We start from the raw sequence: 17,433 nt of genomic DNA, 5'->3' as shown, positions 1-17,433 counted from the left end.
GGTCTTGCTTTTGGACTTTTAGCTTTTTTTTTTTTCTGTATAACTCTCAGCAGATGGTGGTGCCTTGCCACAGCATACTATTAATAACAGCGGTGTTAATACTTAAATCAGGAAGTTTATTTTTTCGTGTATGTGTGTGTGTTCAGTTTGCTTTTTCACTGTATTCGTGAAAACAACAGAGAAAGTAGCACAATGTTAACACATTTTTGACATTAAAAGGAATAGGGATAAGGAACAGTTTTTTTCTTAGGTGGATGTGTGAAATAGACTATTTTGTATCATGGTCTTTTGTTTGGGAAAATGTATGAAATGATCAGTAGCTAATATAATGGTTTATTTAATCATTTTGAAAATACAAGAATGAGTACTTCAAAATTATATGTGTGTCACATTTACAATGACAACAATGTTTTGACATTTTATATATTATTATCTTGAAAAGGGAAGTGAGCCACTAAGTACGGAATGTTAAAGAAATTCTGATACCTATTACAGAAAATTCTGGATAAAGAAGTCCCAAAATAGGTACAGTAGCTAAAATTTTGATCTTATTATTTGGGAAAAGGTAGTTCTTCTATATAGCTTATAATTTATATGCTGAATTTTTAACTGTCTAGGAAAAATCCTATCTCCAAAATACGATATGAAAATTAATATTTCTGTTAAATATATGCTTACTATATTCCTTGAGAATGTAGAAGTCCTTGTAAATGCAAAATTACAGACTTTTCAGCTTCCACACTCATATTAGAATACCTGACTTTCTTCCGAGTTGAGTCAACTCAAAAACAGATGATTAATGTTCCCAGTATGAACAGTCAACCAGCCAACAGGCAGGACCATAATCCACAGTTCCTCTTCTGAGTTTGAAACCCTAGGTAAATTCCAACTTCCTTCTTTCCCAATTTCCTCCACTCCCTACTCTACTCACACCATTTTTCTCTTGGTGCAATCATTATGACCCTTCCAGAAAGTATAAAACCACTGATTTGCCTCTTGCCTTGCCTTTTAACTATGCTTTAGTATACCATCCAACCTCAATCATTTGCATCCCTTTTAATTGCAATGGAAACACTTTTTCCTACTCCTAATGCCTGCCTCTCAATGCTTTTTTTTTTATTAAATTTTTTTTAACGTTTATTTATTTTTGAGACAGAGAGACAGAGCATGAACGGGGGAGGGTCAGAGAGAGAGAGGGAGACACAGAATCTGAAACAGGCTCCAGGCTCCGAGCTGTCAGCACAGAGCCCGACGCGGGGCTTGAACTCACGAACCGCGAGATCATGGCCTGAGCCAAAGTCGGACGCTTAACCGACTGAGCCACCCAGGTGCCCCTCAATGCTTATTTTTTTTTAGAAATCATTAAACTAGAAGGATGCCTTGTGTCTTCATTTAGTTGTGTGTGTGTGTTTAAGACATAAGTCTCTTGAGAGCTAGTCTACACCTCACTTCACCACCAGGCTTATATACCTCAACAAAATGTCACTCCAGTCTCCACACATGCTGGCAAAAAGCTATGCCTGTATTTCTGGGACCTACTTCACTCACTCATTCGCTCGCTCACTCACTCACTCAAGCTACCTCACTGCCCAGGATTCTACGTGGGCCTTTTTAAAAATCATGTGCTTCCCTATGTTAATGGTATTATTAATCACCTTGCATGTAGATGTAATCACAACTTAGTTCTGTTTTAATCCAATACCTTTCTTATTCTTGTAATGGAAGATTTTCACCCTGGCCGTCAAAATTAGCAGCTTTTCCTTCCCTTCAGAGTCTTGTTCCAGATTTGCAGTAAAGTACTGTTTAATTAGGAAGCCGTTCTAATGTCCCAGGGCATTTATCAGATTAAGAAAATTAGATTCACCTTTTTTTTTTTTCCAAGGACAAAATAAATTGCTTCCTGAAAACCAGAGATAGTGAAGGAAATGTATCATCTCATAGGAACTGCAGCACAGAGCATAAACCTTGGTCCTTCTGAATTAGTTGTTTCTGACGTGTGGTCCATATACAGCTTGAGTGGTCCATGAATCTACAAATCCAATAAGCTTTGCTTTTAGACTGAATCAATGTTATGTCTTCACAGATTGTGCACTGCTATTTTTAAATGCATGTAAACACTATTATGACAAAGTGTGCTGCTAGGTACAAGTATAGCTAAATTCTGAGAAGCTTTTTTGTGTTTTTTGTTCAAGCGGCCACTAAAAAAAATACAATTACTATCATCAATTGGGGGGAGGGCTTAATAAGCATTTTGGTGTGAAAAGGAATTACCTTACTTGCAAAGGTTCAGAACCCATGGCCGTGATATTGAGAGGAGAAAAATGTATAAAATATGAGGCAGCAAAAAGGCATACATGCATTATAAAAATGCAATATTACTATGAAATAAATCTTCCACTTAACCCTAGATAACTTTAATACCTTCTGTTTCGGCCATCAGCGTCTTCCTTCTATTATTTAACCTTTTTCGGTTTCCTGACCTTAGGTAAAGTAACCTAGTCTAGAAACACCCCATAATTGTCACACAGCATGCCATCTTGCTCTCACTTCAGAAGACAGACATGAGGCCTGAAACAATCTTATATTTGGAGGCCAAGTGCAGTAGCATTTGGCTTGAATACCTCAGGTGGCTAGATGTCTTTATGAATACTGACGTTATTGGAGGAAATGGCTGTTAGGCCGGCGAGGAACCAGGACTAGAGGGTGATTTAGACAGGGAGTGTGCAGGGCCAAGGGGGCCTGGGGCTGCACTCCAGCTCTGACAGGCTTGGGGTCTTGCTTTGATCTTTCTTTCATTAGGTGAGTACGACAATCCCCTCCAGTCAGAAAATCCAGGATTTACAGCACTTGGGAGAGTGGTTGGAAGTGGGTGGTGTAAACAGATGAGTACATCTTTGGCATTCAGGGTGATCTCGTCTGTTTTATTTGTTTCAGTAAGTACTAGTTACATCTGCCTAGTACACTGCTCTCTGCTCCAGAGAGGTCTAAAATGGGAATCACAGTGGGTGGGTGTTTGAGATCAGGAGGGAAGCATCCTGCACAAGCTGCCTGAGGGGAAGCTTACACAACACCTGTCTCCCTTATGTCCAATTCAAGTCTTGGCCACGAGGCTTAATAGCTTCACAACAGACATAAGGACGGCATCCAGAGAGCCCACAGACAAGGCAAGACCTTCACATAGGAGGGTGGAGACTCACTCCTTGCAACCTGACGAGGTTAGCATTTGCTTTCTCTGAAAATGCAAATGGAAACGGGAAATGCATTGAGTCCCAGCATGGAGAGAATGGCTTACCAAGCTAAGAAAATAAACCAGAGCTACAGGCTTATGGGCAGTTCTGCTGAGGTCATGCAGCTACAGTTGGGACTCACGCCGGGCCTTTCAAAATGGCTGCTGCCGCCCCAACTGAGACACTCCGGAAGGAATGCCAGACATGCGCTGGACGAATACCTCACCTCTACCTGCTTCAGCGAGCTGGGGCCGGAATGAAGTCTGAGGAGCGATTCTTGTAGAATCGCAGGCATAGGAACTATTTGAAACCGTATGAGTCAGACTCTTGTTTTCTCAGGCGATGCAAAGTTAGTCTTCAGTACAAAGGACTTCCACTGATGCCAGTTACACTTTTGAAAGCTTTCCAGAAAAATCTGAATATTCAGTATACAGTTTCCAGGAGCCTATGTGAACATAAGTAAAATTTCTCACCTTTTGATTCACTACTAGTAAGGTAGAAAATCTCTGAATGTATTATTGGAGACAAATGCTTTTTGACTACATGGGAACTTGGTAGTTTCTGCTGATACCAGTCTTAAATGGCATTGTGAATTTTATTCCTCACCTCGGATTCTAACATCATAAGCTAGTCAGAGAACCACTTGGCCTGCTGAAATTGACAATATCACAAAGTCTAAACATACAGTCCTCCTTTTAAAGTATTTAGGTTAATCACATTCTATATGTTAAAGCTATGTGATACAGGATAAAAGATAACACAAAGGAAATCAGTTTGCACTAACAGGTGTGTGCTTTCTTCAATGCATCAATTAAGAAAAAGACATCCACAGATAAAATTACCTCATCAAAGTCAATAAAGTATGGAAGGCTCCATGAACTTTGTCTGGGCATAAGGTGTACTGTCTTGAGAAAACTGACAAATCTGTTTTGAACCAATGAGTAGAATTCTGTTGGTTCCTGAGGTTTTTCTGAGTACATTTTAAATGGCTACTCGTTCAACCTAATCGTGATTAACAGCAGAGGAATCCCATGCTAGATTATGTTCCCTTTGAAGGAACTTCAAGTCAAGCATTATTGTATCATCTATGCTCCATGCTACCAGACCTGTAATTTCCATAGCAAGTCATGTGATGTTCCTCAGCTCTGACCTGGAGTCCTTGTGGTTTGCTCTGGAAACATAGGGCCCTATGGGGCAGGATAGATATAGGCAGACCATAATGGCCCAGTAGGAAGCTTTATCTGCATCACTAGCCCCTTTGCCTTGATTGTTCAAAGCTGTAGGAACTGAAGGTCACAGTGAGAATATCTTTTTTGCTGTTGTTTGTTGAAAAACAACAAAGGCTAAAAATAGTCTCTTTTCGATCTTTTCTTGATCCTTCATAGTCTCCAGAAAGAAAGCTTGAATAGATCCCATTCTGAGAGTTCTCAACAGCCAACCTATTAGCTTTGCTGATCGTTGCATTTTTTTTTTCTGTTTTGTCACCTACCAAGAATGTACCCACTTTCAGCCTCTGCTTTTGCTTTTAGGCACTCACCTTGAAGTCATGAAACGTTAGGTGACTCTCCTCTCTTTCTGGCCCTGCTGTCATGGCAGGACAAGCACATCTACTATTCCCATCAATCCCTTTTGACAGGCAGCCAGCAGCTGTCATGATCAGGATCTCCTTGCTGTGCCCTCGGTCAGACTCAACTCATGCTGCAAGAAATGCTCAATGCCTTTTGACCTGGGAAAATTGCAGAGGTTGCATCCAAGCAGACGAGAGTGGCTCTGATCTACATGTGCAGAGGCCCCCTGACTACCACCTGAAACGTCCTGGCAGGGCTACCATATTTTTCCCTCTAAGAGTCAGTATGATTCGACTGAGACCGCACTCTTTCTATTTGGGCTTTTGAAGGGAATATCAGAACACAGACTTCCCAATGCACTCCACTGAGTGAAGAAAAGAGACTCCATGGCCTCATATACTGTCCTCCACAGCCAGGTTCAGTAGCAAACATTTGAACCAATTGGGCTCTTCTCATCTGAAGAGCTATTCAGGCCACAGACACCTCATCAGTGGGCTCCCTCCTGCTGCAGGAATGTGTACCTTTGACTCTCCCAGGAGTTTGAAGGGCTGTAAAGGAACAGCTGAAAATGACCACAGACTCCGTGCACAATGAATTGAACATGGTCTATGTTCTTTTGTTAACTTAAAGAGACACTGTCAAGATCTAAAGGTCAAAAATTGGACCAAACATGCACCATTTTTATCAGATGGGACAAAATCTGATAAAAACACTCAGAATCCTGGGGAAATAACCACATTTCCTTTTGATAAAACTCTCTTTTCATGGGATTCACAAAACTTTTGTTTTGTGCTCCCCAGGGTGTGGGAGGCTCACAGCAGAGGCCCATGTTGGCGTCCAACCCCTCAAAGTGACATTATGGAACTCTCCATAAGTTCAAGTTATGGCTTGTACTTTAATGCAGACAGGATCATTTCAAACATTTGTGCAACAGCAAAAAGGCAAAAGAAAAAAAAAAGAAAAGAAAAAAAAAAAGCAAAGAAAGAGCTCTGTTTGCCAAGGAAAAGCTGACAAATTTAAGAAGGGGGGAAATTCACTTTCGAGCTTGCGAGTGGGAGTCACAAACAAAAGCGAATCTCCAGTGTTGGAAAAAGTGTTGCGTCTTGCTTTGAAACTTAAAAAAGCAAAAAGACTACCAACTTGACAGTGTCCCTTTAAGAACGATGGACAAATTAAGGCGGTCGTGCAAACCATGGCACGTAAATGGTTCCTCATTCTTGATGGCATGCACCACATCTGTTTCCATGTTAGAAAGTGGCAAAACCCAGGAGAGAGAAAGCAAGGGGCCAACCACTCTATTTTCCACGCAGCTTCTCTTACACATTCACTGCAGTGTGGGGGTTTTCAAAGCTGCTCATGTGCCGACGGACACTGGCTGGTGGGCGGGAATTCTGGCTGCCTCTTCCTGAAGATTGAAAAGAAAAAGACACCCAGTGAGTGAGTGCTTACACACGTGGACAGATACAGCGATGACGCCACTCAGGTGGTGCCTGGGCCTGGGCCTAGCCTGTCTCCTGAGCCTTGCTCCACGTCATCCCCACCCCCGTGTCCTGGGTCTGCCTCGCCCCGCCTGGCTGCTTCTCACTGCCACACTCGGTTCCGAAAGCCACGTCAGTGGAGTGCATTCTTTCTTTTCCCTTACGAGACCATCTCTTTCCAAGTGGCGGATGCTTTTGCTGCTGTGTGTGTGTCTGTCCAGAATGAGCCCTTTTCCTCCACTCTTCACATCCCCCTTTCTTCCTGGCGGCAGTGGGCTCCACCTCCACTCACCCTGTTACGGGCAGAATCTTCCTGCCGACCATTCTTCTTTAAGGATGTTCACGGATTTATGTCTTACGTCGCGAATTTTAGTTGCATTGCTAATTTTCCTTGTTATTTTATCACAAAGGCATAATTGTCACTTCCTATAAAATCACATTTATCTCTTGGCCACCGGACAGAGTATGTCTGATGGTGGAGAGAGGGGGAATGGCAAGAGATCGGAGGCATCTGCCACATGGGGGAGAATGCGGTCTCATTCCTTGGTTAGACGTCTCCTTCTACAGCACATAGGATGACCTGAGAAGGGGAGAAGAGCACTGACTGGTCAAGACCAGGTTAATGGAGCGGCCGTGGGCAGCTGGCCTTTCCATCTTTTGTTAGGGTGAAGAGAAGTGGGCTTTCCCATGAGTTAAGTAGCACTCAGTGGGATAAAGCCATCTTGTTATCACTCCACATAAGACGGCTGCCAATCAGGGAAAAGAATTTCGGGGAATGAGATGGTAAAGCAGCAGGTGCTGTGGGTGCTATGGATGTGGTTGGTTGAATTGGGGGGAATGTTGATATTAAGGAACGCTCAGTGATGAAGTCCCTTATAGGGGTCCCTAAAAACTCACAACGATTCCCTGTGTATCAGCATTAGGCCACCTACCCCAAGATCCTGGTGACAGTTATCCAGTGTTAATCAGAAGAGGGCCACAACGGCTGCAGGCAAGTCAAAGACTTTTGCTATGTTCCCTATCTCTTTTTTTCCCATTAAAGCAGACAGAGGAGGGGAAACACAAGAGGAAGGAGACAGAGATATTGTAGGAACAGATCACATCCCTCCTCATTCCACATTTTTCAGGCAGAGGCCTGATACATGCTAGGAAGGAGAGATGTGAATTTGAAATTTGAAAAAGAGTATACTGGAATAGCTTTTTAATACCTGAAATCAAGGAATCTGATATGAATATCGAAGGTGGGAAACAAAGTTTTCCATAGCACAGTTGAAGATAAAAGAGAAAAATTAAAATTAATCATTATCTGTATTTCTGCCAAGTTTGGGCCATTCAATAAAATGGTACATGATCTGCCCGGAACAATTTGAAATCCTCCCCCAGAGATAAAAACTCAAAACACCTTCATGTAACTTTGTTACTACTGCAAAAGTCCATTTATTTAAAACAAACAAAGAGATAATGTTTGCTATTAAACTTGCCAAAGTAACATGTCCTTGACATTCAATATGCCCACCTGAAATCACAAAAAGTCATGAAAACATCAGCAACTAGGTGACCAGGGATAAAAGTATGATGTATGGGTGTATAAGTGAAATTATCAGTAAGAAAAGATTATTTAACCTACAAAATAATAAAACAACTTCATTTCTCATGAAGGAAGGCAGAAAATACATTCAAAGGATTCCCTTGCTAAACTGCCTGCATCCCTTGATTCCAGAGTTAATGCTACTGTAGATAATGTCTACATGTGGCCTGGTCCAGTGGGCTGGCTTCAGGGCCCTGTGTCTAATACGGATGCACAGTGGGTCCCTCATCAGAAGGGCCCTGCACTTGGGATTTCGTGGTCTATGGTCATCATTTTGAGATCTGTAATCATTTAATCATTTGATTTGTGTTTTGTAAGTGTTGTGTGCTGGAGCGATGGAGCGCTCTCCAGGGGCTTAGAGCCTCAGCTTACCCATGGTCCTGCCTCCCTGACTTCCCTGGTGCTCCCTGGGACCCTCCGAGCTCTCCGAGCTCTCCACTATCTGGCCCTGCCCAGGGATCGACCGCTGCCACTCTCTACCACTGGCAGGGGCCTCTGGACACAGTGCAGGAAGATCAGGTCAGGGTGGGGTGCATCTCCAGGCCATCCCCTCCTGGACTAGCAGGGCCACTGTGCACTTAACAGGCAACAGCGTAGGGGTGAGCCTCTCACCCCTCCTCCACCCTTTTAGTCCATGTGCTGTTTTTTTTAATATCCTTCGAGATCACCAGTCTACCAGGGGCTAGGGCAGGAGGGAGAGAAGAAGGGGAGAGGCTTGGTTCAATTTCCCTGTGGTGTCTTTCCAGTGACCTGTGGGAGGGGAACCTGGCAGCCTGAGGGCTGCACCTGTATGGAGTCATGCAGTGGAGGCTGGGGGGCCTGGAAAAGTCTGCACTTGCCCCTAGGTATCACCCCCGCTGCACAGCATTAAATGGCAAATAAAAAACACAAGGACAGGTTGAGAGAGAGACCAGAGGAGAAAAGAAAAGGCTTTATATTGTAGTCTCTAACATTTCCTCTGCGTTTTCAACCAGGGGCCTCATGCTTCCTTTCTGCACTGGGCTGTGCAAATGATGTAGCTGGTCTTGTCTGCTGGGTCTATGTATGCTGTTAAAAAAAACCACAGGGAAACACCTTGACGGCTCAGAGACTTGACACGGTGACATCAGCAGAGGTGCACAGAGTATGGCCTGCCCAGACAGATAGCACTTGTGTCCCCTGGGGATGAGGTGGGAGCTCTCTGGCCTCTGTCACTGACTTGGAATTACCGCTGCACTCAGTGGACTGTTCTGGGTTCCTTCATGGGTCGCAGCCACACTGACAGCCAAACTCCACATGGTCACTCCCAGAAATCCCAAAGCCACCTTAATTAACTATTGATTGAAATAGTTAAACAATTATAGCATTTCCTTCCTGGTGTCATTTTTCAGTCTCTGACTCACCTTGTGGTTGAAGTGAAATGTAAATGACCTATGCCTACAGACCTTACATTTTATGAAATGTTGATTAAAGGTTACAGGCCAAAGCCTTGAAAACTCCATTGCCAGAGTGTCCATTTTGTCAACTGTGTAAAAACTGAAAGGAGCTTGACTTCAGGGTATTTTTAGCAACTGTAAAACCACAGATTCAACCAACCACAGATTCGGCAAGCCAGAGTAAAAGCTTGGAGGGAAAATGCAGCATATGGAGACTTGTCAAATATAAGTTCCAAATCTGTGCTTGAATCTTTTGGCAGAAACTGTGGATTTAAAGAAACCCCAGAAATTTAGTAAGGAAGATTCATATCCAATTTCTTCTGAAAGTGCAAAGTCTTTCTTTTCTTTTCCTTTTTCCCCTTCCTCCTTTCCTTTTCCTTCCTTCCTACCTTCCTTCCTTCCTTCCTTCTGTCCTTCCTTCATTCCTTCTTTCCTTCCTTCCATCTTTCCTTCTTTTCTCTTCCTTCCTTCCTTCCTTCCTTCCTTCCTTCCTTCCTTCCTTCCTTCCTTCTTTTCTGTTCCTTCCTCCTTGCTATACAGTCACCGCTTGTTATAGTTTCTTCCACCTATTCCCATTGTCCAAAGCTTCCTTTATATAAGAAGTTATCTCTCTTTGAGTGTACTTAGTCCTATATGACTTGTTTTCTTTTTTTTAACTTTCTATAATTTATTTATTTTTTATAATTTACATCCAAGTTAGTTAAGCCATTACTCATTTAGCCTATCCTCCCTCCCACAACCCCTCTAGTAACCCTCTGTTTGTTCTCTATATTTAAGAGTCTCTTATGTTTTGTCCCTCTCCTTGTTTTTATATTATTTTTGCTTCCCTTCCTTTATGTTCATCTGTTTTGTATCTTAAAGTCCTTATATGAGTGAAGTCACACAATATTTGTCTTTCTCTGACTGACTAATTTTGCTTAGCATAATACCCTCTAGTTCCATCCAGGTAGTTGCAAATGGCAAGATTTCATTCTTTTTGATTGCCTAGTAATACTCCATTGTGTGTGTGTGTGTGTGTGTGTGTGTGTGTGTGTGTGTGTATACACCACATCTTCTTTATCCATTCATCCATCGATGGACATTTGGGCTCTTTCCATACTTTGGCTATTGTTGATAGTGCTGCTATAAACATGGGGTGCATGTGTCCCTTCAAAACGGCATACCTGTATCCCTTGGATAAATACCCAGTAGTGCAACTGCTGGGTTGTATGGTGTACTATTTTTAATTTTTTGAGAAACCTCCATACTGTTTTCCAGAGTGGCTGCACCAGTTTGCATTCCCACCAGCAGTGCAAAAGAGTTCCCCTTTCTCCACATTACTCACCAACATCTCTTGTTGCCTGAGTTGTTAATATTAGCCATTCTGACTGGTGTGAGGTGATATCTCATTGTGGTTTTGATTTGTATTTCCTGGATGATGAGTGATGTTGAGCATTTTTTCATGTCATGTGACTTTGTTTTAATGTATCATTTTCTTTATAGTAAGTCACTCCTACATCGGTTTGGTTTGTATGCTAGGAATTATTCTTCACATTAACTTGAAAAGTTGTCACAAACAAGTTTCACTCATTGTAGCATAGCAATATGATGTCTGGAGTAGGACTCCAGAAACCAGGCACTTTCCAACTGTGTATTTGCCCCCATCAGACTCCAATTTTTACATCCATAAGGAAGAATTTTGAAAGAATAAATGTGAAAATGCTTCCAATTGGCAAAATGCTATCCCAGCCTAATACATCACTATTAAACCCCTTCCTCTGAAGGATGAGGAACAAAAACACAGACAAAAGACCCGGATGTGTTACATCTGAGTATGTTTAGAGTAGACTAATTCATAGTCTCTCAAACTTTCTTTCATTTTACTCGTGACTGTTAATCACTTTCCTTATTCAAGAATCTCAGTAACTTCTAGTAGTAAATAAACTGTTTTCTCTAATAAACTGCTACTTTCCAAATTGTGGGAGATGGAGTTTGTGGGGAGCAACATTAGTGACATTGAATGGATGTGGCAGGAGCAGGTGAAAGATAGCTACAGAGCAGGTAAGCTATCTGTGTCTGAAGTTGTGTGTCTATGATAGGTTTGGAGGTGAGTCTACTTTTAGCAGAGAAAAAATGGTCTATACAATTCCAGATGGTCAGTTCACCATGGAAATAATGTGGCAGATGTCCAGAGTAATCATAAAGATGGGCAGCAAACACTCAAGGCCATTTTAGCAGAGTATGGTCTCTCTTTTTTTTTTGTTGTTTTTATAGATAAATATGGGATAATTTGTGCCTCTGCTTCCCAAAGCCAAATGCATTTTTCTATTATCTGAATTTAAATATTTATTTCTCAACATTCGTTCATCAGAGTGCAGAGTGGAGCTCTGACTGTATATGTAGGCCATCTGTAAGTGGCAATTTGTTCTACTCTCCATTTTAGTGCATGCATAGTACATTAATATTCTTTATATAAACACACAATGCAGTTTTTTCCATAGAGGTGTAAAATACTGCTCTCTTTAAACATTCTTAATTATAAACATTTCCAAGCTAATAAGAGTCTGTAGAGAATGTTCTAATAAAATTCAATTTAATTGCCATTATAAATTTGTCAAATATGAACATTTTTGCCTTATTATAGTTTTATTTCTTTTGAAAACATAAAGGAAATATGTGAAGCCCCCTCTATATTATTCAATATTAATCCTATCCTTTTGGGGGGAAAATTTGGTATGGATCATCACTTGGAATTTTTTAATGCTTTTACAACATACATATTCATATGTGTCAGTAAATAATATATGGTAGTGTTTAGCATGTTATTAGATTTTATATACATAACATCATACTCTATTTCCATTCAGCAATTTTCCCATTTTGTCCATTTGGTATTACATTAATAGATAAAGCTCTAGTTTATTCACTTAAACTAAACTGAATACATACCACATTACCCAAAACATAATCAATTCTCCTATTGGTGGCCACTTAAGTTGTTTCCTACATTTTGCCACTTTAAGCAATGCTGCAGTAACATTCTTGATTATGTCTCCTTGCACACCTAAGTGGGAGAGTTCTATGGTGTGAACCTAGAAGTAAAATCGGTGGATTGTTGTGAGTGCACACTCATTTTCTTATATATGACCAAATTGCGCTGTAAAGCACTTGCACAATTTACACTAATATGTAAGAGTTTGTATATTCTTTCCAATTGCATCTGTTTTTCAGACATCCTCAAAATCAACTTTTTACTCTGAAAAAATTTTGAAATATAGAAACATGGAGAAAACACTAAAATGAACCACTATTTCCCTAATATCCAGCTTCACTAATAATCAATATATTTGTGAATCTTCTTTCACCTATACTAGCCAGTTATTAATTTTAAAGTAAAGCTAAGTTGGAGCACCTGGGTAGCTCAGTTGGTTAAGCATCCAACTTTTGATTTCAGCTCAGGTCATGATCTCACTGTTCGTGGGTTTGCGCCCTACATCAGGCTCTGTGCTGACAGTGTGGAGCCTGCTTGGGATTCTCTCTCTCCTTCTCTCTCTCTGCCCCTGTGCTGCTTGTGCTCTCTATTAAAATAAATAAATACACTTTAAAAATAAATAAATAAATAAAGCCGAATCATTATGTCTTTTATCCTTAATCAATTCGGTACATAGGCCTATAATACAGGTGCACATTTTTATAATAAAAGAAACAATAACATTATCACATCTAAAACACATTAATAGTAATTCTTTAATATTTGATATTAAATGTTTAATATTATAGTATTTGGATTTCCCTGATTGTCTCATATATTTTTATTTTATTTTTGATTTTTAAATCAACATCCAAACAAGATCTGCAAATTGCATTTTGTTGATGAGTCTCTTAAGTCTTTTTTAGTCTGTAGGTGTTCCCCTCTCCCTTTTCTTGGCTATTTATTTGTTGAAGAAAGACTGATTGTTTCCCAGATTATGGGTTTTACTTATTGAGTCCCTATAGTGTCATTCAACATATTTTTCTGTGACCTATTATTGCTTATGAATTGATAGATCTGAGAGCTTGATCAGATTCATGGTTGCTTATGCAGGGAATATAATTCATAGGAGGTAGTGTCTATTTTCTATTATACCAGATCAAAAGCCCATAGATCAGGTTGTCTATTACTCACGTTAAGATTGATCAGTGCATTTAGGTGTAGTCACTCTAAAGCATACATTACAAAACTTCCCATCAGTCTTTCATCCAATGGTTTTAGCAGTCATTGATGATCATTATGAAGATCAATTATTTTATTACAAAACTGAAAAATGGTAATCTAATTCTACATTCCTTCTGTATTTGTCAACTAGATTTCTTTTCTAAAATAGAACCTCTCCTCATCAGCTATTCAGTTCCTCTGATGTAGAGTTCAAACAGAAAACACAAGCCAAATGGTGATTCTTTTCTTTTCTTTACCAGTGTTCAGAGTAATGATTTAGTTTTCTAGCATCCTCCAACAGTGATCAGTATATCACCTGTGAGTCTGTTTCTATTGTCTGTTTCCCTTGATTTTTTGGTTATATTAATTCTTCCATGCCTAAACACAGAAGACACATAGGAATGTACACACACACACACACACACACACACACACACAATAAGGTTCTCTAGAGGCTGTAAATTGTAGATGGTATTATCTGTGCTAAGAGTTGTTTTACCACTTTATCTGTTAAGTAGAGGTGGACATATCATCTTAATCTAATCCAGACTGCGCTGAGTCAAAGTTAGTTTATAATTGGGTTAGGAATTGGTCTACAGTAGGGAATATCCCTTCAGGGCTTTTTTTTTTTTTTAGGTTTATTTGTTTATTTTGGAGAGAGAGAGCAAAGGATGGGCAGAGAGAGAGGGAGGCAGAGAATCCCAAGCAGGTTCTGTGCTGTTAGCCCAGAGCTCGATGTAGGGCTCAAATTCATGAACAGTGAGATCATGGCCTGAGCCAAAATCAAGATTTGGATGGTTAACCAACTGAGCTACCTCTTCAGGATTTTTAATAGAATATCTTGTGCACTAGTACACCTCAGCATTAAGAGGCTATGGGAGATTCTGGTCAGCTTCTCAAAGATTTTCAATTTAGATTTTTGGCTTTCTGACCCACACATCTTCAGAATTAGGCAAATGTTTTGATGTGGAACCTTGACCACATGATTGAGTGCCTCTCCAGTTTTGTCAGTCTGGCCTCACATGGTTGCTAAGGTGTTTTCTCATTCTTTCCACAGGAAGGTCTGTCTTCTCAGCATTGGAAGCCCTCAGAAAAATAACTCCATATATCAGAAGTGTGTAGCTTATCTTTTAACGTTTCTGATCCACTCAACTGCAGACAATTGCAAATGTTTTGCAGACAATTGCAAATGTTTTGAGAGAGAAGCTAGAATGTGTGGAAGCCTCTCTGCTTTGCATTTTATCACTTCAGCTTCAAGGCCGCAGCATCTCTTCTGCTTTCTTTTCTCCCTCCATTGACTCTGCTTGGGTCATACCTGGATACTAAGCCTAGTCCATGCCTGGCCACTAAGCCCCCAGCCAGGGTCTGGAGTTGGCGGATGCTCCCCTAGGCAAAGCAGCTGCAGACCATTGGTCCACTTCTCAGTTCTTCTCTCTCCGATATTCTAGTCTTGCCCTCCTTATCACTTCAGTAACTCCCTGATACTGTAAGAAGTTTTAGTTTTTCATATATGTTCCTTGAACCTTCCTACTTTTGCAAAATTTTGCACATAGCTCCTTCAGCATTCTAAGATGTTTATCAAGTTCTTGACCACATCACAATGTATATTATATCTTTGCATTTCTCTTGTGATCCTTTTCACTTTTTGTTATATAACTTATTGATGTTAATTCTTATCGCCTACATTGGAAAGCCATAGTTTCTGAAGGGCAGGATCCATGCCAGATTTACCAATGTGTGCCAGTTATCCCCCATTTATCCTGCCCCAACTTTCGGAAATAAAAGGAAACCATATAATCTCTCATGCAAAGGATGAATAATTGCTTTTAAGGATGAAGGGAGTGCTTTGATGTCATGACAAAATGAATAAATTGGGACTTTTGGAGGACATAAAAAGACATGTGGCCACCTATTTACAGTAAATTAATAAATGATTGAAAAAAATCAAAACAGAACGGAGAAATATTTCTAATAGAAAATAAGTCAAAAATACTTCTGAGCCTCTCCATCACTTTGGTAGTTTTAGGAATATCAAAAACAATTATTGTATCTATAACTAATACCAAATCCTAATATTAAATATTGAATGTCATAAAATCTCCAGTGAAAATTAAGTTTATAAATAATTAGTAAAAATAATGTGTATATGTATTTGTGTGTTTCTGTAAAAATTAGAATATACCAAAAAAAAAAACAGGTAATGGTGGTTTTTCTCCATATATTGGTAGAATTTAGATAATTTTTATCAGCTATTCTGTGCTTTCCTATATTTTAAAAATTTCCTACAATAAATATTTATCACTTTTTTAATATATGAAAAATAAACAATAACTATTATTCTAAAAATAAATTTATCATAACATATAGTTCATGAGCAAAATTCCTTCTCTTCTTGGCTTTACCCCAATAAACCAAGGCATTGAATAGAATCTGCGAATGTGTTTTCTTTTGCTGAAAAAAAGTAAAAATTCTAAAAACATATATTAAAATATGAGCTACTAAGGAAAAATATCAAATAGAAATTATAGAATTTGGATATTCATGCTAATACTTTTCATGCAAACCACTATAATATGGTAATGCATATTTGAAAGTTGATAAGAGAATAAATCTTAAGAGTTCCTATCTCATAACAAAAGAAATAAAAAACTTTTGTAACTTTGTATACTGACAGATATTAACTAAACTTACTGTGGTGATCATTTCACAAAATATACAAATATCGAATGATTATATTGTACATTGAAATTAATACAAAGTTATATCTCAATAATACCTTAATGAAAAAAGGGGTATAAATTTTAAAAATTTGAAAATTTCTACTAGATTATCTCAAATTTCTGTCAGAACTAATACTCATTCAACTAAAGACTCTTCTTATGAAGCTAATTCTATTCTGTATTGATAAAAGCCATTAATTTTGTGTATCTCTATAAATACAGATGGGGTCACAGTTGTCTAAATTGACTTAAATTATGGCATTCATAAAGGTTTTGTATGTTTTGTACATTTACATATGTTATCTCCAATTTGAGCATGAGTCATGTCTTATGCTTCTTGTTTCTTCAGCATTTGACAAATATCTAATTAAATTACACAAAAATCATGTTTGCCTAACGTGTTATACATGGCATACAAACAGTGATCATGGCAAACTAATGCAGGTGTTTGGAAAACAGAAAATAGCTGATAACTTATCATAAATTATGATTCATTAGTAATCATAATTTCAAATTTATTTTTAATTTTGGTCAATTAAAAATGATGAATCCTTGTTATATATGTGATTTGCTAAAGAGACCAGAAATGTAAATCAACTCTTTTCCTATTCCTTGAAAAAATATAAAACATTGAAAAAAAAAGAAAAAAAAAAGAAATAATTACTTTGGTAAAAAGCTTAAAACTGAAGTTGGAATGATAACAAAAAGTCTAGAATTCTGTAAAACTTCTCATATTCTTGGCTATGGCACTAACATCAATATTAGATACATGTTTCTACTACAGTTTATTTTATGCTATCATTTCTCTTTCAGTAGAGGCATTAATATCTTCCTGTCACCATCCATCAAACCTGAAAAAGAACTGAATAGTCAATTATCATAGAGTTTCTTTCTTAGTATTCAATGTATAGACACCATGGCCCTAAAAGTAACCATAGTGATATCAGAGCTTACTGAAAAAGGAGAGGGGGAGATACTAAAATTGGTATAAGAGGACATCTGCTTCAGGGTAGGATGTGATACCTTGGACTAAACCAAGTCTCCCACTGAGATCAATTAACAAAAAACTGATACAATATTTTTTAAAAACCATTTAAAGACATTGAATACTGTCATGGCAACCAGAATCCAAGGTACCAATAAGTCAGAAAGAAGAGAACTTCAGAGAGGTAAGCAGATAACCTTCAAGCAATTTTGCCCTTGGAACATTTGATGATTTTTGGTTCATGAGAACAGACTGAAAATCCAGGCAGAGGGTCTTAA

At 39.0% G+C, this 17,433-nt stretch overlaps 1 protein-coding gene across 3 annotated transcripts in view; it reads right to left on the bottom strand.

Annotated features, from left to right (window-relative positions):
* Positions 1–17,433, bottom strand: part of GRM1 (glutamate metabotropic receptor 1) — a 462,337-nt gene that overhangs the window by 4,903 nt on the left and 440,001 nt on the right. The window contains exon 11 of one of the 3 annotated variants that reach the window (XM_045058172.1): positions 6,116–6,200. The exons of the other annotated variants lie outside the window; for them this stretch is intronic. Within the exon in view, the coding sequence (XP_044914107.1) occupies positions 6,140–6,200 (61 nt within the window). The 3' untranslated portion in view covers positions 6,116–6,139. The remainder of the gene's footprint in view (positions 1–6,115; positions 6,201–17,433) is intronic. 3 annotated transcript variants of the gene reach the window in all.

The sequence above is a fragment of the Felis catus genome, chromosome B2 (assembly GCF_018350175.1).
Source record: "Felis catus isolate Fca126 chromosome B2, F.catus_Fca126_mat1.0, whole genome shotgun sequence".
NCBI lineage: Eukaryota > Metazoa > Chordata > Mammalia > Carnivora > Felidae > Felis > Felis catus.
Note: the sequence above shows the minus strand (reverse complement) of the source record. Positions and strands in the feature narration are given on the sequence as shown.